General features: G+C 42.5%; 1 protein-coding gene and 1 long non-coding RNA gene across 6 annotated transcripts in view; one reads left to right on the forward strand and one right to left on the reverse strand.

The window, feature by feature from the left end:
* TENT4B (terminal nucleotidyltransferase 4B) overlaps window positions 1–26,816 on the forward strand; it is a 74,398-nt gene extending 47,582 nt beyond the window's left edge. For 2 of the 4 annotated variants that reach the window (XM_032323849.1, XM_032323848.1), the window contains 11 exons: window positions 6,199–6,322; window positions 8,046–8,092; window positions 9,608–9,728; window positions 12,510–12,617; window positions 14,234–14,362; window positions 15,118–15,331; window positions 16,707–16,833; window positions 16,934–17,037; window positions 17,141–17,328; window positions 19,413–19,577; window positions 20,700–23,422. In XM_032323849.1, the coding sequence (XP_032179740.1) occupies window positions 6,199–6,322; window positions 8,046–8,092; window positions 9,608–9,728; window positions 12,510–12,617; window positions 14,234–14,362; window positions 15,118–15,331; window positions 16,707–16,833; window positions 16,934–17,037; window positions 17,141–17,328; window positions 19,413–19,577; window positions 20,700–20,876 (1,504 nt within the window). In that variant the 3' untranslated portion in view covers window positions 20,877–23,422. Of the gene's footprint in view, window positions 1–6,198; window positions 6,323–8,045; window positions 8,093–9,607; window positions 9,729–12,509; window positions 12,618–14,233; window positions 14,363–15,117; window positions 15,332–16,706; window positions 16,834–16,933; window positions 17,038–17,140; window positions 17,329–19,412; window positions 19,578–20,699; window positions 23,423–26,440 lie in introns of those variants that run through there. The other 2 variants (XM_032323852.1, XM_032323850.1) reach the window with 2 other exon arrangements.
* On the reverse strand, window positions 669–8,360 carry LOC116579050. Of its 2 annotated transcripts, none has more exons than XR_004281123.1 (3): window positions 8,225–8,360; window positions 3,315–3,412; window positions 669–703 (listed from the first exon to the last, which is right to left on the reverse strand). It is a non-coding gene; the product is annotated as an uncharacterized LOC116579050 (long non-coding RNA). The 2 variants fall into 2 exon arrangements; XR_004281122.1 differs by lacking the exon at window positions 669–703 and adding an exon at window positions 1,970–2,364.
* Window positions 26,817–27,052: the final 236 nt, after the last annotated feature.

Below are 27,052 nucleotides of genomic sequence, written 5' to 3' on the forward strand. Positions count from 1 at the left end.
ATGTAGTTAATGCAAACAGTCAACCTTATGAGTTTGGACATAATGCATACACCCCTGAAACCATCGCCACAATTGGGGTACTAGACAGGGGCACCTGGGTGGCTCAGTCAAGTGTCTGCCTTCAGCTCAGGTCATGACCCCACATTGGGTCCATGCTTAGTGGGGAGTCGCCTTCTGCCTGCCCCCGCCCCCGGCTTGTGCTCTCTCTCTCTCAAATAAATAAATAAAATCCCTTTTTTAAAAAAAGGTAATAGATGTATCCAGTACCTCCAAAAGTTTCCTTGTGTCCCCTTCCCCTTTTCTGTGATAAGAATATAATATACTCTCTTAAGAGGACATTTTTAAGTGACTAATACAGTGTTGTTACCTGTAGGCGCTGTGTTGTGCAGCAGATCTCTAGAGCTTATCTTGCTTAACCCAGACTTTATGCTCATTGACCCTCTCCCCAGGACCCCTCCGCCAGCCCCTGGCAGCCGCCATTCTGTTGTCTGCTTCGGTGGGTTTGGCTGTTATAGATATCATCTTATGAACGGACTGGTTTATTTCATTTAGCATAATGTCCTTCAGGTTCATCCATGTTGCAAGTTTCAAAGATTTCCTTTTATAAGGCTGAATAATGTAGGTCTGTTCCACATTTTCTTTATCTGTTCATCTGTTGGTGGACATTTGGATTGTTTCCATATCTTGGCTCTTGTGAATGATGCTGCAGGAAACACGGGAGTGCAGAAATCTCTCCAAGAAAATGATTTTAATGAAAGAAGAGGAACTTTAGGGGTGCCTGGGTGCATCCGTCAGTTAAGCGTCCAACTCTTGGTTTTGGCTCAGGTCATGTCGTGAGATCCAGCCCCACACTGGGCTGCACAATCTGTGTGGAGTCTGCTTGAGATTCTCTCTCTCCTCCCTCTGCCCTTTCCCCTGTTTGCATGTGCGTGCTCTCTCTCTCTCTCAATAAAATCTTCAAGAGAAAAAAAGGGGAATTTTAAAAAACTATCCATGTAAATGTTATCATTTATTAAGACAACGACCTTTGGAGGGGTTGTAGTAATTTATACTTTCACACATAGCATATGAGTGAGTGCCTTTTCCATATATCTTTGTCAAAATTGGTTATTATTATCTGTAACATTTTTGTGGGGGGAAAACATCTTGTTATGGACAGTAATTGAATAGAACTTTGTCAGTGCCTTCATGGGAATCTGAAGTTAGTGATTAATGAGGACTTCATTTTTGAAAACTGGGAAGCTTGACCTTGGTGTGGAGGTGGCCCAGGCAAGTTGCAGGCCTGGCAGGTGTCCCTCAGGAATCGGGGTTGGCCCCTGAACAGGTGTTGGGTGAACCTGCAGTGTGGGGCCGGGGAGGCATCAGCGAGGCTGCCTCTGGCTTCAGAGATGCCGAGCTCCGAGCTCCGGAGCTACTCATACCCACCTGCTGAGCAGCCAGTAGAAAAGGTGTGAAACAGGGTCCTCCCTTTTACATAGCCAGAGAAAGTGAGCCCTTAACACCCTCCCCTTATGATGAGCATTATGAAAGTCGTTTAATTTTGAAAGGCTAGCACTTCTTGGTAGAACTCATCTCAGAGCTAAAGTCATTTTTTTTTTTCACTTTTCTGTTTTCACTTAAATGATTTTATTTATTTTAGAATTTTATTTATTTGACAGAGAGAGACACAGTGAGAGAGGGAACACAAGCAGGGGGAGTCGGAGAGGGAGAAGCAGGCTTCCTGAGAGCAGGGAGCCCAATACAGGGCTTGATCCCAGGACCCTGGGATCATGACCTGAGCCAAAAGCAGACACTTAAAAACTGAGCCACTCAGGTGCCCCTGTTTTGTACTTTTTAAAATGTAGTAACTTCTTTATTTATGTCCCTTCATTGTCACACTAAATCATTATCGTTAACTTTGAGGTTAATGTCAATTTTACCCCAGGAAATTAATTTTGATTACGTTCTTTTTTTGGGGGGGGGCCTCCTTTCCAGTTATTTAGTAGCACTTATTTTATCATATTGCTTTTCTAGAATATATTCTTCCTTTATTAACAGGGAGTGGAGTGCTTTCTTGCTCACTTTTCCTTAAAACAAAACAAAACAACAGAATACACCAATGCCCTGACAGAAGGCACTGTGTTTTGGTCATGTATGAGTTTTGATCGAGAGCTATGTTTTCAAATTAAAATGAGAAACTGTAAGGCTGGGTAGGAGACATTCGGCCGTATTTACCAGTTTAACCATCCTGAGTTTTGACCCCATGTGGGAGAAGCTGAAATTTCCCTGTGTGGCTGGAGGATGTCAGAGGCGTAAAGTTCCACTGATTCGTGAAAGCCAGTCTACAGAGTGTCTCCAGTCTCCAGCCTTCTGTGGGTCACCGTGCTGCGGGAGCAAAGGGTCCCAGGCGCATAGTGGGCAGTCCAGAAACAGGACATTGTTCCCTCAGGGTTCTTTAAGCACCTCGTTGTACATGGCACCCTGCCAGGAAAATTACACAGTCCGCAGAGATAGAGTGACCTCGAGATTATTTAAAAACTGTACTGGAGGTTTTTTCCTCAGTATCCTAATATCTCTCACTCAGTTCTTGAAGTTTACATGTAGCTAGTTAAACGTGTAGGCGAGAGAGACCGTGATGTTTGTATCCCCCGTGTGGGCAGGAGGTGGGTTCTCTTGTTCTTGCTGTTCAGGTGTGTTTGAGCTTCGCTAGCCGTCCTTGGCCCCACCCCCCCCCCCCTCCCCACTTCCCTTGTCACATGGGCAGATCAATGAGAGAGTTAGGATAACCTGTGGAACCAGTTCTTCCTAAATAGGGAGATGGTTCCATGGAATATTAATGCTTGGGATGGTCTTATTTTACAAGCTTATCCGGCTTAAGGTGCTCATTAGAAACGTAGAATCCCAGTGATAAATGGGATTTTAGAATCCTTTCCATTTTCCACCAAATTCAGAAGTGTCTTTGGGGTACCTGGCTGGCTCAGTTGGTGAAGCATGTGACACTTGACCTCGGCATTGTAGGTTTGAGCCCCATGTTGGGTATAGAAGTTGCTTATAATTTTTTTTTTAAGATTTTATTTATTTTAGAGAGAGAGAGAATCCAAGTGTGGGGAGGAGCAGGGTGAGCGTGGAGCCGGGCTGAGCCTAGAGCCCGACACGGGGCTTAATTCCCGCAACCCTGAGATCCTGACCTGAAATCAAGAGTCAGACCCTTAACCAACTGAGCTACCCAGGCACCCCTACAACCTGAGGGAAGGAAGGAAGGAAGGAAGAAAGGAAGAAAGAAAGAAATGTCTTACTAGATCTTTGTTTGCCTCATGGTCATTTACTTTACTTACCCTTGCAGTGACGACCTCACCACCTTTGAAGGCAACTCATTCCATTCCCTGCAGCTGTGGTCCTTGGAAAGCTCTCCTTCTGGTCGTCCGAAGCCTGCCTATGGTGGAACAGTGTGGAACTTACACATTATCTGTCACAAAACTACTTTAAATGAGTATTTCTTTTCATTAGATGGGAATCACCCAGGACAGGGATCATGTTTGACTGACTGACCTTCTTTCCTTTTAGTGTGTTGAGCTGGGCACTCCATAACATTTAGAGAATAAATTCTCAGTTTCTTGTGACTTGAAGATTAACTGAAAGTGGGGCTAAATATTTTTTGTCTGTGTTTGAATTAGAAACGGTGTAAATGGGCCTTTGTGGAGTAGATACTGTTGCGTTTAGGGGTTTTTCCCGTTGGTTAAAATGGAAGTATCCCCTAGGGGTTTGGGACCACAAATACACTTCGATCATTCATAGCAAACTATCCGTTAGGTAAGAAGAAATCTGTTTTCCTTTTAATTTGTGGTCCTCATCCTTCTGAAAGAGCAGCACAAGCTGTGAACTTTCTAGACTGATCATTTTGGCTTCTGTCTTCAAGAAGCTGAGGAGGTTACCCTTGGAAAAAAAAGTCTGGGAAGTTTTAAGAAAAAATCAGAAGATGAGCTCCTAAGGTACCCAGCAGTGTACCTGGGAAGATTAGACCCCACTTGGAGTGTGCAGATTGGTGTGCAGAACTCCCTAGAATTTTAAAGTCGAGGGTTTTGTTTTTTTTTTTTTTTTTTTTTTTGGTGGTGGTGGTTTTGTTTTTGTTTTTGCAATATTGCACAGTACACAAGCCAAACAACACTACAAATCATTCCCTACCAGATGGCCCAGGTTTTGACATGAAGGGCCGGAGAAGGATCCTGGTTGCTAACCCCTAGTTTGTGCCTGAGGACACTGAGGCTGGAAAGCACCAGTTCCTCTCTGAAGGAACACAGCTGCCCTCAGGCAGAGCCTGAATCTAGAACTCAAGTTTTCTGACTCTTAGTCTAAAAATAAAACGTTAGGAGAGGCAAAGACTGTTGATTGCTTACTTGGCCATGTTTTAAATGTTCTACCAAGTGGGGGTTGGGAATTAGGCATTTTGTTTTCCTTCCTCAAAATCATTTTTGGTTTCCTGGCGCTTCCAGCTTCCTGCGACTCCTCTAGCCTCTCTAAACCAGGATCCTTCAGGACCGTGTTCCTGTGAGGCTGCCCGCATGCCTGCCCACCAAGCCCGCAGGGGGCCCCTGTGCCTTCCCAGCACTTGGCAGGCACTTGGCAGCCGTTCCTGTTAGCGCTGTCCTCCTGGACTCCTGCAGTGCCACCACAGTCCAAGGAGACCCTTCGAGATCCATCCTCATGCGGCCACCACAGCTGCCTGCAGCCGCTGCCGGCCGCTGGGGTCGCCAGCAGTCAACACCAGTTTAGCTGATTTCCTCCCATTTCCCCTTCTTTCCCTCCTAACCGAAGCTCCTCCCGGCTGCACCTGCTGCCTTCCGTGTCTTCTGTCCTCCGCTAGTGCTAGGCATCCACTCTGCCTGCCGCTTAGTAGCCAGCCGGGGGGTGGGGGGTGGGGGGCGGGGGGCTTTTCCTTTCCTCCTGCTCACTGATTGCCCAGCCTCTCAGGCTTCCGCCCCTGCCGGCCTCCTCCCTCCCTCCTTCCCAGTGCGCTGGAGCCCGTCCCTTCCCTGCGCCGCCCCCCAGCCGCCCAGCCCTTCCGCAGCTGCAGGGTGAATGGACTGCTCCCCGCATCCAGTCTAGTCTCTCCGCCAGTCCGTCGTTGGCTCGGTTGCCAGATGACTCTTCTTCAGACACAAGCGTTTTTGATGTCCGTCTTTCCTTGGTGCCTCTCAGCAACACTGAAATAGCTCCTCGTTCCCCTTGGGAAGTCCAAACTTCTTCGCTCCCCATTCGGAGCCGCTGTGGCCAGGAGTCTGCGTTCCCCGGTTGCTTCTCCCCTTCCTCTGGTGGCCGCAGCCTGTGTAGTTTGCAGAGTGCTTCCTGGGGAAGCCTCGTTCCTCCTGGGCTCTGCGGGTCTTCAGCTCCTTCATGGAGCCTCGTCTGCCGGCCATTCCCTTCAGGTCTTTGCAGATGGTCCCTGGCCCACTTGTTCAGCTGATGCTTGATTCACTAAGCAAACATTACAAAAGACAGGCCGCTTTGCTCCTGGGAGGAACGGATTATGGGGGGGTAAGAAGGTCAAGTCTCTGTGTCCAGGAAGCTCACCCATGGCATCTGGATTCTGCATCTTTCTGTGTTTGTGTCTACTGGATTGCAAGTGTAAAGGCAGAGGCCAGGCCTTACATATTAACATTTAAAAATTTTTAAAAAGTCACCAGCACCTGTCCACCGAGCAAGTGTTCTGCCTGGATATGTAATAAACTCTGGGAAAGCTGCTACTCCGTCTCCATTAAGACTTGTCTCCTTAGAATTTCTTATTTTATGTAACTCTGGCATTAAAAAAAAATTAAATTCTGTATATTTAGCCTAGCATCAGTTGTAACATTAAAATTAAGGTAGAAACAAACCTATGGGGGCGCCTGGGTGGCTCAGTCGTTAAGTGTCTGCCTTCAGCTCAGGTCATCATCCTAGGGTCTTAGGATGAAGCCCCACATCAGGCTCTCTGCTCAGTGGGAAGCCTGCTTCTCCCTCTCCCACTCCCCCTGCTTGTATTCCCTCTCTCATTGTGTCTCTCTCAAATAAATAAATCTTAAAAATTTTTTTTTAAAGGTAGAAACCTATGAACATCAAGTCATTAGCAAAGTTATAAGACTTAATTAGATAAGGTTATTTAAGATAGTGATTTCTCATTAGACTGGGCTTGCCTGTATTAACTTCTGCTTTTCTTTCTTTTTTTTTTTTTTTCTTTCCCTGCAGTCTGCATGAAGAAATCAGTGATTTTTATGAATACATGTCTCCAAGACCGGAGGAGGAGAAGATGAGGATGGAGGTGGTGAACAGGATTGAGAGTGTGATTAAGGAACTCTGGCCCAGCGCGGACGTGAGTACCACCTGTCTGGGTAGCTGAGTGCCGAGGGCCGTGTCCCTGTCCACAGGATGGACAGGGTCTGAGGAGTCCTCACACACAGGTCTATGTGCATTGGAACGCTTACGGTCCAATTAAATTTTAAAGGCAAACGGTTTCATCCAGCCGTTGGAATTTGGGGCATCCTGATTTTTTGCAGTGAATTTGATGACTTAGTTAAAACTATTTCTCTGTGCTGAATAGCAATACTAAAGGTAAACTCTATTCAGGATTCATTAGTATACAGAGAAGAAAGACAAATCAGGTCTTCTTGTAGAAGTGTGTTATTGGATCTGACGTATGAAAATCCCACTACTGTTTTGTTCCAACCTGCCGGCATAAATGTTATGTGATTATTTATAGCTGAACGAAAATGTCAAGTGGGAGTTTCTCATGTCATTAGAAGTGCATTTTCTTGGGCGAATGCAGGCACAAGTCTGTTTTCCATTCTTGATATTGCTATTTCCTTCTTTCTGGCCCTTCCTTGTCTCCCTGTGCAGACCCACCCCGTGAACAGAACTTTGGCCCAGGATTTCCTCTTTGCTTATTTAGGGTTATTGTTGTTGAAACTAAGTGAATACCTTTTTAGGGATTTTTTTTTTTTTTTTGAGGGTCTGTTATACAGTTTTGTGCATTCAAAGAAGTTAGAATGCATTATTCTGTGTTAAATGGCTTTTCTTTAGACTTTGTCATGGGATGGTGATGGGGGAGCCAGGGAAGTTTCCTTTGTCCAGTTGGCAAAACAGAAGAGCTTCGAATAAAATACTGTAGGTGAAGGGAATGGGGTGGGGGAGGGCACTGATATTTTATTGAGCAGCTGCTGTGTGGTCACATGCATTCTTCTGTGTGATCCCAGTCCATGGGTCTCAGTGACAGCTGAGTTTGCCACCCAGGGGTCCCTTGGCAATGTTGGAGACATTTTTCGTTATCATTGACTGGTAAGGTGCTCTTGGCATACGGTGGGTAGAGGCCAAGGGTGTTCCTAAACGCTATGAAGCACAGGACAGCCCCTCCCAGATGGCTGTCTGCCCTGAACGTCAGCCATGCTGAGGCTGAGAAATCGGGATTTGGATTAATGCTCCTTCTTTGGAGATTGGGGTTTTTATCCATCCTTTTGTTCCCAGAGGAGAGACCCATAGCTGTGGCTCCATTCCCAGGTCCAGCTCACCTCTGGGGCTGAGCGTTAACCCCTTCGTGCAGTTCCTTGCCCACCCTGAGCCTTGCCCCATGCTCCTCAGCTGGGGTAGGATGTGTCAGCACAATGTTAGGGTGATACCACCTGCTGTTCCCGGGGGAGCTGGCCTCCCCCTGGAGTAGTCTGACCCTAAATAACTCAGGGGCCTTGAGAAGATTCTCGCTTAGGGAACCCAAATTCCACCTTTGTTGAACAGGCTTCTGGCTTATAAGGGAACACGAATGACTTGAATATTACTTTTGAAACTTTTCTGTTTCACTCTGCATTTGATATTTTAACCTTACAAGTTTAAAGTATATTCCTAATGTCTGCATAGGAGGTAGCATCCTTGCTTCTGGAAAGCATAGTGTTACTAAAAAAAAAAAAAAAAAAACCACCAAAAAAAAAACACCTCTTGTAGTACTAAAAAATACCAACAGAGGGTAGCAGAACCTTGACATTTCTCCATTGCATGGTGGCTTTCATCAGGTCCATACCTTAATGCAATAATTTTTTCTATTTCAGGTCCAGATATTTGGAAGTTTTAAAACTGGCCTGTATTTACCTACTAGGTTAGTACATTTGTGAAGCTTTCAGCGGATTGTGCATTTTTTTTAGATTTTGGCTGTTGACGATGGAAGAGTAGAAGCAGAAAGAGATTTATGAAATGAAAATTCACTTTATCAGTATTTTATTCGAATTACCTTGAGGGTGGAGTGTCTCTTGAGGTGACCCTCTCAGACTGATACCTGTGTCGTCTGGGATGGAGGTGGAAGGGCGCAGGTAGCAGTGGGCTCGGCTAACCGTTCCAGCAGGTGACTGCCTGCCTGCAGAGAACTGTTTGCCTCCATAACTCAATCCACTCACTCAGACGTCACTGTCATATTACGGCAAATCATGAGATCATACAGTACAGCCGTGGACCCCCCACCCGCCCGAAGGCCAGCACTGTCGTCTGTTCTTAAGAGCTCAGACTATTAGCTGCTGTTCTAGCTTCTGGACCCGGAGCTTCAGGCTCCAGACTCTTCTCTGAGGAAGGCCCCTTGTTAATATAACGTCAGTCTTCCGACATGAGGCCAGTCTCGGCCCCCAACCTGGGGCAGGGCGGGTCCTTTTTGGGGATGATAAGGCTTCCCTGGGGGGCAAAAACGTGTTTTCTATCAACTGAAATTTCACCATGTATTTGTTTTTGCTTTTATTGTGGTAAGAACACTTCATTTGACATTTACTCTCCGAACACAGTTTTGGGCGCACAGTACCGTACAATTTTAACTCTAGGCGTCCATCATGTTTTTGATTTTTGAGCTGGATTTGATCTACTTTTCCCAAACTTAAAATGTGTTGATGTGGAGAGATCCTAGCAATTTCTGTTCTGCCTGTTGCTCTCATAGGCTTGCAAAAGCAGTAAAATATCCAACTTGGAGTTCATGAATAGTTTTCCTTATTTAGGTTCTAAGTGTCAGCAAAACCGAGTCACTCTGAAAATTTTAATTGAGTTTTCTGAATATGTAGTACCTTCCCATAGTTCAGATTGAAAAGGCACAGCAATAATTACCATGAAAAGCGCAGATCCCACCCGTGTCCCCTGCTCCTTGGAGGAGTCCCTGGTACCAGTTTCTCACACATCCTTCCATGAACGTTCTATACATATAAAAGGAAATGCATGTGTGTTTTCTTCCTTTTTCAACCAAATGATGGCATCCCACATACACTGTTTGCAACTTAACTTTTCACACTTAATTACCTGAATCAGAGTCAGTTCATCTCATGCATATGGGCATGTCTCAGGTTTTCTAGTCCCAGAAGCCTTTATGAACAGGAAATGCTCACTGGTGTTTTTCGAGGTTTTACTTCTTTCAAAACCCCCCGTTTCCTGAGGCCTGACTTCTGTGAAATGACCAGCAGGAGATGGTTGTTAAGGTCACCAGCCCCCCCAAAGCAGCGACCGCCAACACATTTGGTCTTCACCGGGCAGTGTGAGAAATAGGTTTTCACTGCACTAATTTGAAGTCTGGAAGCCTGAGCGTGAGTGAAAACGAGTATAGTTTCTTCTTCAGACAACTTTTGTGTGTATGTTCTGTGCTCAGTGACATTGATCTCGTGGTGTTTGGGAAGTGGGAGAACCTTCCCCTCTGGACCCTGGAAGAAGCTCTTCGGAAACATAAAGTTGCTGATGAGGATTCGGTGAAAGTTCTAGACAAAGCAACTGTAAGTTCTTCCGACATTTCATCTAAAAATTTCTGGTTACTAATGCATGAAACTTGCAAAATTAAAATTTAATTTTGGTGAGCAGAGTTGGCATCTCAGTAAATGATTCTCTTCTTTCATTAATGATCACAGTCCTTGTCATAAATTTTTGTTTGTGAAATAAATGAAATCGTTGTGGTTATATAATTCTTTAAAAAATAATACTCAATTTTATCACACATAATATCACTGTAGAGTTTTTACATATAAAAAGTATAATTAAAAATATGGCTCTCGGGTGGTTGGGTTATGGACACTGGGGAGGGTATGTGCTATGGTGAGTGCTATGAAGTGTGTAAACCTGGCAATTCACACACCTGTACCCCTGGGGCTAATAATACATTATATGTTAATAAAAAATAAATAAGATACTAGAAAACTAGAGACAAAAAAAATATGGCTCTCTATTAAACAGTTTATAGTGACACAGAAGGTCTTGCTCTTCTCTCTTACTTTGTGTCCTTGAAAAATTGTATATGCAGTTGACCTTGACCAGCATTGGGGTTCCCTACACAGTTGAAAATCCACATGTGACCTTGGATGCCCTAAAAACTAAGAGCTCTCGTTTGAGTAGGAGGATTACTGATAACATAAATAGTTGGTTAGCACATATTTTGTGTGTTCTATGTATCATAGACTATGTTCTTAGGATAAAGCAAGCTAGAGGGAGGAAAATCATAGGGACAGTACATTTACAGTATTGCATAAAATTGTGTAAAAGTGCAGCCACACAGTTGAATCTTGTGTTGTTCAGGGGTCAACTGTAAAGGAAATTTTATAGATGAGGAACTTGATATTTTAACTATATCTAGATTGGCCATTAAAGAATTTTTGTGGGTGCTGATCACAGAAATAAATGTATCTATTTTAGAAGTTTGGAGTTTTGTATGTTAGCTTTTCTTAGAACAAAAACAACTCATACTGTTTCTTACCAAAAGCTATCAATTTGGAAACCCAGTTCTGCACACAGATTTTGCTGGCCTGAGTTTTCTAATACATGGTGCAAATAGAGCCTTTAAAAAAAAAAAAAAAGAAAACATATAAGTAATCTCTGTACCTAGCATGGGGCTCAAATTCACAACCCTGAGATCAAGAGTCACATACTCCTGGGGCGCCTGGGTGGCTCAGTGGGTTAAAGCCTCTGCCTTCGGCTCAGATCATGATCTCCGGGTCCTGAGATCAAGCCTTGCATCTGGCTCTCCGCTCAGCAGGGAGCCTGCTTCCCCCCCCACCCCCCGCCCCCCATCTCTCTCTGCCTGTTTGCCCGCCTACTTGTCATCTCTGTCAAATGAATAAATAAAATCTTAAAAAAAAAAAAAGAGAGAGTCACATATCTTTGACTGAGCCAGCCAGGCACCCCAGAGCTTTTTTTTTTTTTTTTTTAAATTAAGTTCAATTATTTAACATACAGTGTATTATTAATTTTGGAGGTAGAGTTCAGTGGTTGAGCAGTTACATATATTACCCAGGGCTTGTTACATCACATGCTCTCCTTAATGCCTACCACCCAGTTACCAACCCCCCTCACCTCTCTTCCAGCAACCCTCAGTTTATTTCCTATGGTTAAGAGTCTCTTGGGGCGCCCAGGCGGCTCAGTGGGTTAAAGCCTCTGCCTTCGGCTCAGGTCATGATCCCAGGGTCCTGGGATCGAGCCCCGCATCAGGCTGTCTGCTCAGCAGGGAGCCTGCTTCCTCCCCTCTCTCTGCCTACTTGTGATCTCTGTCAAATAAATAAATAAAATCTCTTTAAAAAAAAAATTCTTTTTTTTTTTTTTTAAAAGATTTTATTTATTTATTTGACAGAGAGAGATCACAAGTAGGCAGAGAGGCAGGCAGAGAGAGAGAGGAGGAAGCAGGCTCCCTGCTGAGCAGAGAGCCCGATGCGGGACTCGATCCCAGGACCCTGAGATCATGACCTGAGCCGAAAGCAGAGGCTTTAACCCACTGAGCCACCCAGGCGCCCTTAAAAAAAAAAAAAATTCTTAAAAAAAAAAAGAGTCTCTTATGGTTTGCCTTTTAAAAATTTTTTTAAGAATTTCTAATATCTCATATAAGTCATTTGATCATTTTTTTAAAAAATTGAGACTAGGGCGCCTGGGTGGCTCAGTGGGTTGGGCCGCTGCCTTCGGCTCAGGTCATGATCTCAGGGTCCTGGGATTGGGTCCCGCATCGGGCTCTCTGCTCAGCGGGGAGCCTGCTTCCCTCTCTCTCTCTCTGCCTGCCTCTCCGTCTACTTGTGATTTCTCTCTGTCAAATAAATAAACAAAATCTTTAAAAATAAATAAATAAATAAATAATAAAATAAAATTTGAGACTAATTCTGTGTCTTCTCTTGGTAGGTTGTTTTATAGGCTAGTTGCAAAACTGACCAATATTGTGCTTAACCTAATCTAGCAGCTTACTCATAGGAACATTTTGCTGATGGGCCTGACGTTCATAAGTCTTGGTGTTATACTGAGTTGAAAACTGTTATCCAAAGCACAGAATATTGAGGAAGGTTTTTGTTACCTGATTTCAAAATCCTCAGCCAGTAGAAATGATAGAGGACACTGTGGGGCTAAATGCTGAATACGTAAAGTACCCACAGGCCAAGTGAACTGTGGCATGCAGTGTTTGGGACCCTCGAGGGTTTTTGTGTCCTCATGAGGAGGCTGAGACCTCAAGTCTAGGAACCTTTCCATCCCCCGACTGTGTTGTTCAATTTGGTTCATGTATTTTAATTTTGCCTTTCTTCTCTTTCTAGGTACCTATTATTAAATTAACAGATTCTTTTACTGAAGTGAAAGTTGATATCAGCTTTAATGTACAGAATGGCGTGAGAGCAGCTGACCTCATCAAAGATTTTACCAAGGTCAGAGAATTCGTACTGTTGATTCAGTGAAGCTCTGAGAAATGGAGTTTTGTTTGGAGGTTCTGTTGCGGTAGTGTTCTGATACGCCTTGCTAAGCCATTTTCATGTGCGTATTGCTGACCAGTGCTGCTTTTCTGTGCAGTGGCCTTACTTTCCTTGAATCTGCTTGTAATAATCAGTCATTTATAATGTGACTTCAAGTCCAGGGTTTGGAAACCTTCTGAGGAACTTCTCTGCTCTTGATTCTTCCTTTTAGGGGACATAGGGGCTGAAGTGCTGAATAATCCCTCTTGTCTGCTTTTAATCTCTCAAGAGTTTAGATGAGAACATCCTGAGCCCCCAGGTCTCCTGTAAGGGAGTTCCTGCAGGTTTCCCTGCTTTGTCTTGAGGTGATTTAATGTCTATTTTCATTTGTCCCACATTCTTCCAAGACATGAAGAAGTTGTCAACATCTTCAGAACATTCTCATGCGTAGACCTGTCAGCCTGTTTCTCAAGAAACGTTAACTGCTTCACATAGAATATCTTTTCTGTACACTCAAAATACTTCTATGGACTGTACAGATTCACGTTTTTTGTTTCTTTATAAGAAAAAAATGTAACTACCTTATCGTGTTATAAACATTATATTCTTGTATAAGTGTGTAGAGTATAGGAAAGCAGAGAAAGGAAAAGATTATCCATAATCCTACTCTTTTGGAGGTGTTGGGTGTGTGGAAATTTTCTTTTTCCCAGAAAAGAAACCTTTTTTTTTCAATTGAGAGTAATATGCGTGATAGAAAATTTACCAATATCAAAGGAAAATGGAAAATGAGTCACTTTATACCTTAGGTTTAGGTCAGTTTCATGGGATTTGCCATCATCAGCCTTTCTTTTTTGGCTTGTTTATCCTATTGAAATTTTTGTTTTTCCAAGAAATTTTTCAAGTTTCTGTGAACTCTGTTATCTTTTTCTACCCACCCCTCTCCTCCTCCGCACGTTGTTTCTGATGATTATCCTCCTGAAATTTTTAACAAAATGGCATGCTATATACACATCCTCTCATACTTTTTAGACGTTTTCATGCCAGCACAGACCGGTTTCCTTCACAGTAGTCCTTTGTCAGGGTATGTCCTGCTTTGGCAGGGGCTGTGCACAATCATCTGGAAACCCTGGTCTGCTTGCCAGAGCGTCACCTGAGGAAAGTGCTTCCTTCCATTCCCACTAGTGTTGTGTTTTACACCTTCAGAATTTGTCCTGTACCGTTTCTGTTACCTGTTTACAAGTCAGTAGCGTATGGTAATAGACAATAATATAGTGAGAAATAAATAGATATGCAGTGTAGTAATAAATATGGTAATAAATGAGTGTCCTCAAATAGATGCTCGTGTGTCTGTCCCATAGTGAGTGCTTGATGCTGTTATTTACGTCTGCCTGTTTTAGATCTCTAGATGTGAGGAGAAAATCCTTAATTACTCACAGTTTATTTTTTTTCTAGCTTGCTCTTAAAATAGAAAATTAAGTGAATTGGATATCTCCACTAAAGTTTGTAATGTAAGGACCAGTTTATGATCCTGATAATGCTTTAGCACAATTACTGAACTAGGAATTCACTGAAAATATAATTTTCTTTTTCAGAAATACCCTGTATTACCATACTTGGTTTTAGTATTGAAACAATTCTTATTACAGAGGGACCTTAATGAAGTATTTACAGGTGGAATTGGTTCATATAGTCTCTTTTTAATGGCAGTCAGTTTCCTTCAGGTAAGTTGTTTGATTATATCATGCCTAGTGTACACCAAAATAAAATAGATCAATTTGGAATCATTTTGGGGGAAAATGGAAATCAAGTTCTAATTGGAATGCTTCCCTTAATTACTTATGACTTTTCCCTCTAAACTGGGTACCTTTTTATAATTTAACAAATAAGTATTTTTAAATCCCAGGAACGAATTTTTTTGTTTTTAATCTCGTACGCTCAAGTAGTTTTGAGAATCCTCACTCAGATTTTAATGTGTAGGTACGGCGTGGTTTCCATACGTGTAAGTAGTAGTATAAATGCGAAAATCAAGAATCACTTCTAAACCTCGAATCTTAGAAGTTCAGCTGGAATTGAGATGGGCTATCTGGGTGGAGTGAGTTTTGAAGTCTTAACATTGTCTCTGACTGTGTGTATGGGGCACAGTGTTTCCAACTGCCCGACTCTGTTCGTGAGTCAGAATGGCTTCCCTGATGGGCTGGGCCCCGTCAACCCCGTCAGCACCGTTGGGCAGCTATAAAATTCAGCCTTGAATCTTATAAACAGATTGTCGCCCCCCAGTTGTGTACCCATGGGCTTTCGTGTTGTCTGTACCAGCAGTTTATGGCCGCCGTGCCTCCATTTCCCTGTTAATTGCTATCCTCGCTAAAATTAGGATAGTGCTGTTTTGTGAAGTTATGATGTCACTTATTCTCCCCACCTTGATAATTTAGAGAAAAGCCAATGTAATTTCTTTTTTTTTTTTTTTTCCTGGTTTTAGTTACATCCCAGGGAAGATGCTTGCATCCCCAATACAAACTATGGTGTTCTCTTAATAGAATTTTTTGAATTATATGGACGACACTTCAATTATTTAAAGACTGGCATCCGGATAAAGGATGGTGGTTCATATGTGGCCAAAGATGAAGTACAGAAAAATATGCTCGATGGCTACAGGCCGTCGATGCTTTATATTGAAGATCCTTTACAACCAGGTATTGAAATTAGGTAAATTTGTGGGCATTCAAAGAAAGGGCGTTGTCAGTATTGAACTTCAAGCTCTCTTTAGAGGCGGAGCCCCTGGCCAGCTCAGTCATTGGAGCATGCGACTCTTGATCTTGGGGTTGCGAGTTCGAGCCCCAGGTTGGGTGTAGAGATTACTTAAATAAACAAATCTTTCAAAGAAAAACCTCTCTTTAGATGAAAAATGAAAGATTAACTTCTGATTTACTCACTCTTTTTCATCAAAATCTTTTGTACGAAAACACACATGTATGCGTGCACACCCCAGAAAAACACGCCTCATACTCCCAGTGTGTTGGGAGTAGGATCCGTCTGACCCTGAGAGGCCAGGGAGTGTAGGTATAGGTATTAGCTGCTGGGGCGGGGCGGGGTGGGGTGGGGGGTTGTGCGCATCTCCAGACTGAAGGCCGTTTTTTTGCTTTGTTGTGTCCTCATTGCCCCCGATTCCAGCCATTTGTCACCCACGGCTTTCAGTGAGGTTTCTGAAGTCCTCAGAGGCAGTGAGCCTGGTAAATACGTCAGAAATGATGAGCAGAAGGGCTCAAGGAGACCATTTGTTTGCCTTTTGGGCCCCTTCATTCATCTTCTAATTTTACATGGTCTCCCTGTGCCTTTCCCAGCTTCCCGTTGGCTTGAAAGGGACCAGGAGATCCTTTCCCTGCTTATGTGGGGCTGTGTTTGTTTGCTTGTATCCTAGTTTTTCTGGGCAATATTTTTTCTCACTATAGCTGTAAAAATATTTAGATTCTACGTTATCAGACTTCAGTGGAGATGCCTTTAATCATTTGCTTAACATGCTAACTTTGAAAATGGATAAGGAAAGGGAGTTGAGAGAGAGGATAGTTGCCCAGGGGCTCTTTTCTGGCTGATTTGTCGCATTATAAGCGTTAATAGTTCTGTGTGTTTATTCATTGAGGAGATGTTTGTCAGAGGGCTACTCGACCCAGAGGGCACAAAGATTTTCAGCAAGATGGTCCTTGCTTAAAATTTCTTACCAGAGATATTTGGATAGCTAATAGAAACAAAAGATAGGGATGTCTCGTCTTATACCTTGGTTTCACTCTTAGGAGAGCGCAGTGGGTTAACTCCTTTTGTTTGCATGACTATGTGGGATAGTCCCTGTTGGGCCCGAGTGCATTTAGGCAATTTCTATGCCATAACATACATATTGCATGATACACACGTTCAGAGCCTGGGGAGTTGTGGGGACGGCTGCCCGCCCAGCTTCTTTGTGCAACTGTAACAGGAAAGTAATTGTCGTGCTCTTCTGAAATGGGGCCCATGAGCATTTAGTTCTTCCTAAGCAATGGTCACGCTTACTATCTTCTATATGCATTTCTTTTAAAGGTAATGATGTTGGAAGGAGTTCATATGGGGCCATGCAGGTGAAACAGGCCTTCGATTATGCCTATGTTGTTTTGAGTCACGCTGTCTCACCAATAGCCAAGTACTACCCCAACAACGAAACGGAGAGGTAAAGGCGTAACTAAAGTCAGCCCATTGGGTCAGAATTGATTGTGGCTTCTTATCTCCAAATTAATGACCCCCTCTTCTTTTTCTTTGAACATGTGCAGCATACTAGGTAGAATAATTAGAGTGACCGACGAAGTTGCCACGTACAGAGATTGGATCTCAAAGCAGTGGGGCTTGCAGAACAGGCCTGAGCCTTCGTGCAATGGTAAGAGCTTTTCGTTGATCAATTGACCGAGCATTAGTGGCTTTTCTGTGTTGTGTGTGTTTAATGGGAAGAAACGTTTTCCAATCTTTTGCCACTCTTTCAGGAAATGGTGTTACCTTGATAGTAGATACTCAGCAGTTAGATAAATGTAATAATAATCTATCTGAAGAAAATGAAGCCCTTGGAAAATGTAGAAGTAAAACTTCGGAATCTCTTAGTAAACACTCTTCAAACTCTTCATCAGGTCCAGTGTCTTCCTCTTCTGCCACACAGTCCAGCTCTAGTGATGTCGTAAGTATAAGAAGATGGCTTTTCTGAACCTAGACACTTAGGAGTTCTGTTGTGGGGGTGACTGTCTAGAGGGCTAAGCCTATCTCCTTCTCTTATTTGCTACTGGGAAATTTTAATAACTTCACTGATTATACACATCCCCCACCCTGGATGGAAATTTTTAAGCATATGGCAAGAGTGAAAGAATTTTAGCGAGTGTCCGTGTATATCCCCATTAGATTCTGCCATTAACATGTGCCTTGCTTATCACGAAGCTAGCTGTTCATTCATCCCTCTGTCCACTAATTCATCTTATTCTTTGATATGGTTCAAAGTAAATCACAGACACTTCCCCCAAAGTACTACGGCATGCTCCTCATGACCAGAGTTCAGTATTTGTGTAGTTTTTCCTTTTGATATTAAACCGACGCACAAGGAAATCTTAATTGTACTTAACCACGCTATACACGTGTGTAACCCCAACTATAACAAGATACAGGCTGTTAACCGTTTTCCCAGAGAAGTCCTTCATGATGCTTTCCAGTCAGTCCCACATCCACCCCAGAAGTAACTGCTGCTAGGATTTTCTGATACCCCGGGTTGGTTTCGCCTGTTCCAGAATTTCACGAGCAGAATGATTACAGCGTATACTCTTTTGCGTAAGGCTTCTTCCACTCAGTAATGTTTTTGAGCTGCTGCTTCTTTTTTTTTTTTTTTATGATTTTATTTATTTATTTATCAGAGAGAGATAAGAGTGAACACAGGCAGACAGAGTGGCAGGCAGAGGCAGAGGGAGAAGCAGGCTCCCTGCCCAGCAAGGAACCCGATGTGGGACTCAATCCCAGGACGCCGGGATCATGACCTAAGCCGGCATGATTGGTTAAGGCAGCCTCTTAACCAACTGAGCCACCCAGGCGTCCCTGTTTTTGAGCTTCTTGATGGAAGTCTCAAAAATTGAGATGTAATTCACATGAAGTTCACTGTTTTAAAATGTGTAGTTCAGTGGTTTTTAGTGTATTTCAGTGTATTCACTGAAATACTGTATTTACTAAGTCCGGGACATGGCCGTTATCCAGAGAGAAACCTGGTAGCAGCCCCTGACGATTCCTCCTTCCCTGCAGCCCCCCGGCAGCCGCGCCTCTACTATCTGACTCCAGCCCTGATTGAATTTTTAGGATCAGTTATACCTACAGTTTTCCTCATCATGGTTAATTTTGAGTTTACTTAATTGAAATATAAAATGGGTTTATCCGTTACTTGAATTTTGACTTTATTAGTGTATGATATAAAGAGTAATAATCTAAATATGGAAGGGACGTGATTTTATGCTGTTGTTGATGACACGTGTCCTGGTGGAGTCAGGAATCCTCACGTGGCAGTCTCCTGTGTGCCTCTGGTTCCCAGAGCAGAGCTGTACAGGACGCCGCTGAGCGGGAGGTTCCAGACACAGCAGGGTGGGGACAGAGACGGCCTCAGGAGGGAGCCTTAGGGCCCAGGAGTGTATGTCGCTGGGTAGAGCGTGGAGGGGAAGGGTCCATCTGAGGGGAGAAGTAGCACAGTCCAGGCCCAGGCAGTCCAGAAACAGGTGGGGTGCAGCCCATGGTCTCCAGAAAGGCCCTCACGGGGGTGGGGGGGGGGGTTGGTTGGAGGCCTCACTGATGGGTTATCGCAGACTCGCCGAAATTGAGACTTCAGAACCAATCGTTTTGGTTTTGGTTGAGTCAGGACATAGGGCCTCGTCTTTGCCACGTTCTTTCCACGGTACCATGGTTCATTTCCTATAAATAGTTGTGCAAATAAACTTGGACCTCTGTGAGCCCCTTCAGGGTCAGTTAGCGAGGTCGGGCATGGGCAATAGATTTAGCAATGAACAGAGACTCTCTGATAAAGTAACCGACTTTGAATGTTTGGAGGGTAATTTGTGGAAGAAGGAAACCTTAAGCAGCTAATTTTATAAATTCCTCAGGGGGCTTCCTTTAACTCCCAGATGTTTAAATTTAGTCCCGAGAGTACCTAGCCAGTGTTGTTTATCCTCCTGAATATTGAATTTCTAAATTATTAATATGTCCCATTATAACTCGTATGACTCGTATGACTTGTGTTAGGATTCCGACGCGACGCCGTGCAAAACCCCAAAACAGCTGCTCTGCCGTCCGTCCACGGGGAACCGAGTAGGGTCGCAAGATGTGTCCTTGGAGTCCTCTCAGGCAGTTGGGAAAATGCAGAGCACCCAAACCACTACCACCTCCAACAGCACCAACAAATCTCAGGTGTGTGCGGTTTTGATCGTTAGTATTCAGTACAAAATATTTAGAACTTCTTACACGTGAATTTCTGTATGTTACATGGAAGATAGACATACATATATATACATACATCATGGGTTTGAAGAAAACTCCATGTTTAAAGGACAAACCTGGTTTTTCTAAGAAGCTCCACAGCACAGTGCTTCTAGTAATAGGATGTCCTGAAGATCGTCATGAGACACCCTTGTAATGTAAACCTCTGATGGGAATTCAGTGACTTGTCCTTATAAGGTGTCCCCGCCAACCCACCTTTTTGCAGATTCAGCATTTTAAAAAATTTCATTGAGTTATAAAAAGATTGACTTGTACTTTAGGTGAGCTCCTGTGAAGCTTGTGCATGATCTCTCGGCAATGTCGTGCATATCTGGGAGTAACATCCTTTTTTATATTTTAACGCTCAGTACCTAGTTGCTTGTGTTGAAATGATCAGGCAGTAGTCACCCATGGTCATTCAGTGCCTGTCAGCTTTGACTTAAAAAGGCCACAGAAAATACTCTATTTTCAGTTTTGTAGTTGCCTAAAATTTTGTTGATCATGAAGAATGAATCAACATGAAGAAAGGAGCTATCTCCTACTGGGCTCTGACCCTCAGTGCCCTGGGGACCCTGCGGAAGACCTCTAGGCAGTAGAGATGGGTTCTTAACGTTCATCACCTCCTGTGTGACCCGACTCAGAATCCAGTGTACCTCTACAGCCCTCATCATGTGCACCAAACCCAGATCCATTTGGAAATGGCAGTTAAAGTGACAGCAGGGAAGGGGCTGCTAGGCGTGACGACCACTGATGGGGCAGTGCACCTGTGTGTCTAAGGGCTTCTTCCAGTAATATCATTTATTATGTGCTGCATTGGTGGGTAGGTTCCTTGAGAAAAGTGTTAACATTCCATGCCCTCTGTTAGGAAGTCAAGGCAATATTCCAGTATTTTCAGTAAGTGTTAGAGCTCAAGAGTGTGAACCGCTGTAGCATCATTTTCTACTAGATAAGTCAGCATATTCCTCGTGTTGAAAGCGCCCCAAGTCAGGTCTTAGCGACGGTCTGTTGAATCCACAAGACTGATGTCTCTTTGACCATTTTGTTTCTCTGCAGCATGGATCGGCAAGGCTCTTTCGTTCTTCCAGCAAAGGCTTCCAAGGTACACCTCAAACAAGCCATGGTTCCTTGATGACAAACAAACAGCATCAAGGCAAATCAAATAATCAGTATTACCATGGCAAAAAGAGGAAACACAAGAGGGATGCCCCCCTCTCAGACCTTTGTAGATAGTCGGCGTTGTACGATGGACTGTCTTCTGTGTGCAATGATCTCATGCTCAGGACAGTTGGATAGGGACTCCTGGCATTCGGGAGCCTTACACTGTTCAGACTCTGATTTAGCAACTGCGTTTTTTCCCAGCTCGCCACGGAATGGATCATGAAGACTGACAACTGCAGAAACAAAAAGCAAGCAAAAAAGGGGGAAAAAAAAAGGCTGCTCATTTGATAAGTCATATGCTACAACAGGGTCATTTTAAGATTTAAAGCTTGAATGTAAAATAAATCTATTTCTCATTGGCTTTATGCAGAGTTATAGGGAATAGTATTCAGTGTGGGTAGGGTGATAGAAACAAAAAACCGATTTCAGAGGATGGGGTGGGGAAAGAAAACAAAAGTATCTCATAGGAAGTCCAGATTCCAAAGGGGAAAGTGATCTGTGCATGTTTTCTTTTTTTTTTTTTTAATATTTTTGCATATATTTACCATTTTATTGTGTGTATATATAGATGACCATATAGGAAATTGATATTTGTAATAGTGGATTTGTTAATACTTTTTACATAACATTACTGTTTAAATTGTAAACAGATTTTTCTCAGGATTAGTTTGAAAAATAATCTGACTTGTCATCTTAACATCCATATATAGGGAAGTGATTAGTTCTATTACTCAATTTGTTTTCCTCAGCATTGAAATGACTTACTAGAACCCTTGTGACCTGCTGCAAAAATTTTTCCTCTCTAAAGAAAAGGTTTATGGTGGCAAATGACGTTTTATTTTGTAAAAAAAAAAAAAAAAAAAAAAAAAATGTACTATGTACTTTTGTGTAAACACTGAAAAATCTCTAGTCATCTCTAAGAATTACCTTGCAACTGTTTTTCTATAGTGCTGTCGTCTTGGGCAATGGGCAATTACATGACTTTGTGTTTGTTTCCTTTGCAGTCTTTTTGTTTTCTTTTGTTTTTCTTCCTAATAGGAAAAAAAAAAAAAAAAAAGCCACCCACGTCCGGTCCCGTTGCTGTGGCAGTGACTCCCCGAGTTCCACAGACTTTGCATGCTAGCTCCTCTAACCCTGTGTACCGCGCGCGTTTGTTTTTCTCATCTCTTCTTCTTTTTTAAATCCATGCTTAACTACTGTGGGAGAGAATAACTGTAAACAGCTTTAATTAAATCATACTTATAAAAAACTATTTTCTTATACTCCACTTTATGCTTTTGGTATTGTTGATCTTTAAAAATTAAATGGTCTTTGATAATGGATCTATTTTGTATTGCCTTATTAAGACCAAATACTTCTTGTCATCCCATTCTTTATCCTCTCCTTCCATGGAATTGTTATCTTTAATTAAAACTTTTTAAAACATTGGCTTGTTTCAATCCTACTGTAAATTTTGGTTGTGGTCCGCTTTGAGCGCCAATGAGATGTGTAATTCTGTTATCCATCACATGCTGAGTTTGAAACTCGGGAATATTGAATATAATAGGATGTAAGTGACATTTCTGAAAATGCTTTCTTTCAATGTGAAAGCTCTTATGTTTAGCATCAGTGTGTGTGGCTCTGTTAATTATAGCCATTTCTGAAATGAGATTCTTTGATAGATACGTATATATATACATATACGTGTGTGTATATACATGTACACACACGCACACACACATATAAAATACTATTGGCTTTTAAGAATTTCTTTTATATACATTTATGAAATACTAAAGACCAATCAGACCATTAATGGACACTTAGTGTGACTTTTTAAAAAGAGAATAATGCTAAAGTAAGGCCCAAACTGATGTCATCACTGCAATTAACACTTTTCAATCTGTTCGTATTTTGATTCGCAACGGAAAAATGTGTTCCACAACTGGAAACTCCTAATGCTTGTGTAAACCTGTGGAAAATTTTAAATGTGATGTTATGTTGACAATGTTTTAAATTTTCGAGTCCCATTTTATTCTGATCAGAATTTTTATCACGATGTTGAGCTTTCGTTCTTTGGAATTAGTTTGTCATAACATATTGTGCATAATCACAGTATTTATTTCTAGGACTCTTGCGAACGTGTAGACTGATATTTACCGCGAAGGGAACAATTATTTATAAAATACTATTAAACCCAGTATTAGCTGCCTTTCTCAGACACTTAATACTTGCAGAGATCCATCGGTACATTTACCACACTGAAGTTTTTTTTTCTTTTCTTTTGTTTTAAGAATCACCCTCATTGTTGAAAGTAAATGTACTCTTAGGATGCAGATATTAGCGTTCCAATAAGCATGTGATTATATTAAGGTGGTGGTAGCGGGAAGATAATCTTGATTCCATTGGGAATCTTAGGTTTTCGTAAATCTATTGGGAAAATAGTTTTTCCTGTACTGCTGAAGTTTCTTTTTGGTAAACAGTATCTTTCTAAAAGAAAAAGCATGAAGGAGAAATTGAGGCGTGTCCTTATCCTCAAATGACCAGCATTGTATTTGTGAATACTGTGTATCTTGCAATGAACAGCGTGAAGCTGTTCATTTTTCAATCTGAAGTAAAAATACTTTCAAGAACTTTTAGTTGGCCTGCTCATTTGTTTTTGTGCATTTCATCTCTGTTATTTGACTCCTGTCTTTTTTTTCTTTTTTGCGTTCTGATACTTCCGATAAAGATTCTGTGACGATAGCAGAAACGTGTCATTTAAATACTACAGTCCATCCATATTCATGAGTCATAACCTTCCTCTGCTCGTCCTCGTAGAGAGGGATCTGACAAATTCTGCCGCACTGTGGGACATTGCTCTGGCAGTTGGGTGTGTGCGTACCTGGTCCGTGTCGAAACTCCTTGAAAAGTCCTAACACACAGCCGGTTCTAGAGGTGCTGATAGGTCGTAGACATATCCGCACAAAACCCGAGCGCTTATGTCTTGATGACAAAAGTAACTGCATTTTTCCCCCCTCCAGTTTTAAGGTGTCCATTGAAGGTGCCTGGTTTCTGGTGTCTTTGTCTTGTTGGGAGATGTTGCGCGTGGTTTTCAAACCTCACTTCAATCTCGCGATCTGTTGGCCTGGTGTGTGGTTGCCCTCCGGGCTTCAACAGTTGATCGTAGCCTATTTTGTCCTCATTTCAGTGTGTTTTACCTTTACGTGCATTTTGAGCCTGTCATTACAACTTGGATGATTTGCTTTGGCTCCAGATACTCCTGGGTGAAGTCTTCCCAGGGTAAAAGCCTGCGTGTGCATGACTAATAGTCTTTTTCTTTCTTTTTTTTTTTTTTTTCCCCTCTGAAGTCTCATACCTCCCAAGTGTTTTGTCATTCCCTCCCCCATGTCATGGTAAGTGTGAGCTGTACTTGTCTTACCCTGTGGACTAGTGTTTGGGGTTTCCAGAGCTGTAGGCGGGCCAGAAGAGAATGGCCACGGTCAGCTGCGGGACCCTCTTGCCGCCGCTTGCTTGCCGCAAAGACCTCTCCCCCTTGGCTAGGATGTAGTCAGTTATTAAGGCTGCTGTGTAGAAACCCCTAGAAATGCCCATTATCAGGTATGACTGTTAAGTTGCATTGGCCTTCTTACCGTTCGTGGTTGCGTGCCAGTTTTATTTTAACGCTGAGCAGTATAGGTGGACGCGGGTCTGTTCCTTCAGTGGTAACATGCTGTTGATTTCTTAGCTGTTTCAGTAGCAATGTTCATGGGAGGTTGGTTGCTTCTCATATAACTTCAGGAATTAAGTGGTAACATATAAAAAAAGATAGTCCCAATTTTGCTGTGATAAATACTGAGGTGTTCAGCTAACGATGGGAAGAGCGCGTTCTCGCCCATCAGTTCTTGCTCTGCGAGCTCATTCAGCGGCTTCCATGAGCGGAGAGCACCGTTCTCATCAACTATTTGGTGAGGAAAGCATTCCATAAATGGCCCTATTGAGCTTCATTGAGTAGAAAGTTATATTTAATAGTCACTTTATTATAATTTTCACCAGTGACAGAATTCCTCTAGTGAAATATTTAGAGAACCACGCAGCATCACCGTGGGAACAAAGATGTCCAAGAGCAGCTCCTCGAAAGTGCTGTGTCTTGCCTCAGCTTCTGAGTTTCAGGAGTATCTTGTCAAAACATTGGAGGGCGGAATCGACGTTAAAAGAACAAATTGCAATACGCTGCTTTGGTATCGAACATAACTAAGAAACCAGTCAGATTTTACCATGGGAGTTATTTGCATGGCTGGAAAATGATGTAACCCAGAAGCCCGTTTCTCTCCCATCTAACTTCATGCCTCGAGCAACCTCCCCCCCACCCTGCCATCGAAGATGATGACCTAACCAGCTGTAGAAATCAAATGTTGACAGCGTTATTAACCAGGAGAATTGCTTCCAAACTCTGCTGATCTACTTGCTATCCAGAATTAAATATTTACTTAAGGGCTGTTTTTAGTTAATACGCTGCTAATGTTTGTCTTGCTCTTATGCAGGTTTTGTGATTTTCAGTATTTGGCCTTTACTTTTCTACTTAAGTATACGCCCTATTAAATGTAACCTAGTCCATAGTCTACTAGCCAGAAGGAGGCCCCACTATACAAAAGATTGAACGGGGGGGTGGGGGGGGGAGAATGAATGGATCTCCTTTGGTAGTTGCGACCTTGAGGTATCTCCCAGATTTACCGAGGGGAACATTCGCCCTATCACTAGCAGCAGATGAGAACAGGAAATCTCTTGATTGGTGTATCTCAGCACAAGTGTTTATTAGCATTTGCACATCATTATCTTTGCATTTTAAAGGAGGTCCCTGTGGTTCTAGTCAGTCTTGTCCTCTTGTCCTTCCAGCAGCTTCTATGGGACTACAAGGCGGGGGCTCCCCTAAGCAGTCTGGGTGAATTTGCTAGGAGTGTTGTTTTACCTTAAAGATGCTGGAGTAACGACAGATGATGAAATCTCACAGGCTGTTCCTTACCAGCACCGTGGGGTGGGCAGGTCACGGAGGGAGAAGCACTGTCTAAAGCCAGTAACTTACTTGGTGCGGCTAACTCAGTGCTTGTCTCTTCTAGATTAGTCAGTCGTACCTTCTAAAGAGACTGAGATTACTTACTGGCTATCAGCCAGGTTTTTGTTTTTGGTTTTTTGTTTTGTTTTTTTTTTTTTTTGAGTTTACACTTATCTCACCTCTCAGCTTGGGTTCTGTGCAGTCCATGGCTGTGCCCTAAATCGTTTTCATGATTACCTTTTATAGTCTGGTTGCGGTTTTTTATAGCTTATCTCTTTGTCCCTAAACTGAAATCTCCAGAATTTAAGATCCCTCTCTGATTTTTTTTTATATATTTAAATTTGAAAGATTCACTTAAAAAAAAAAAAGTCTTTTGAAAGTACTATGATTCTCAAATAACCCAAACACTTAGAACAAGTAGCCCAGCCTTCACTGTTCTCATCACCAAAGAGCACTGTCTTACCGCACAGTGTGATCGGTGAACGTGGAGTTTCTGGATAGAAAACGTGAACAGACGAGAAAAACATCTTTTAGCGGAATATACATAGACGTATATGTATTTAGAAGTTTGGCAAGCCAGTGTTTGTTTTTAATAACCTTTTCATTTATTTCCTTCTTTGATTAGCATTGCCTACTGTGTTAAGAAATGCGGACTCCTGTGAGGTGCTGGAGGTTTGAATCATCTTGAAAGATTTCCAATCTTGTCTAGTTACCGCTGCAGAGACACTAAGGAATTTACCAGAAAAAGAGATTTGATACAAATGATTTATGAAATCTCGACATTCTCTGAGGTCATATGCTGGGCACCAGTTACTGATAACTATGAATGAATTGCACACCTGGAAGCTTTTTTTTTTTTTTTTTAAGCTAACGACGATTTCTTCAAAGATGTCAATTGTTTGCCTCGAAAATTTTATAAATTGCCTTTCTACGCACATCTGCCCCCAGTGCTTACCATTGGGCTTATTATTCATAATCTGTAATTCAATAAAGGCCTTGTGCTTTCATTTATCTTCAAAACCTCTGGTATGAGCCTTTATGTAAAACTTGAATGGCTATTAAAGAAAATTACCTTATAATTCTAAAGGCGACCCTGTTTAGACTGATGAGAAAGGTTTTTCTGTACAGAGATGGCATTACTATGTGTTTTTAGCCTTTTTAATGCCAGTCTCGGAATAGGAGACCCTTTAAGATGCTATTTTTTTTCTCCTGCCCGGGTCCTAGCCAAAGATAGCGA

Source organism: Mustela erminea, chromosome 19 (assembly GCF_009829155.1).
Source record: "Mustela erminea isolate mMusErm1 chromosome 19, mMusErm1.Pri, whole genome shotgun sequence".
NCBI lineage: Eukaryota > Metazoa > Chordata > Mammalia > Carnivora > Mustelidae > Mustela > Mustela erminea.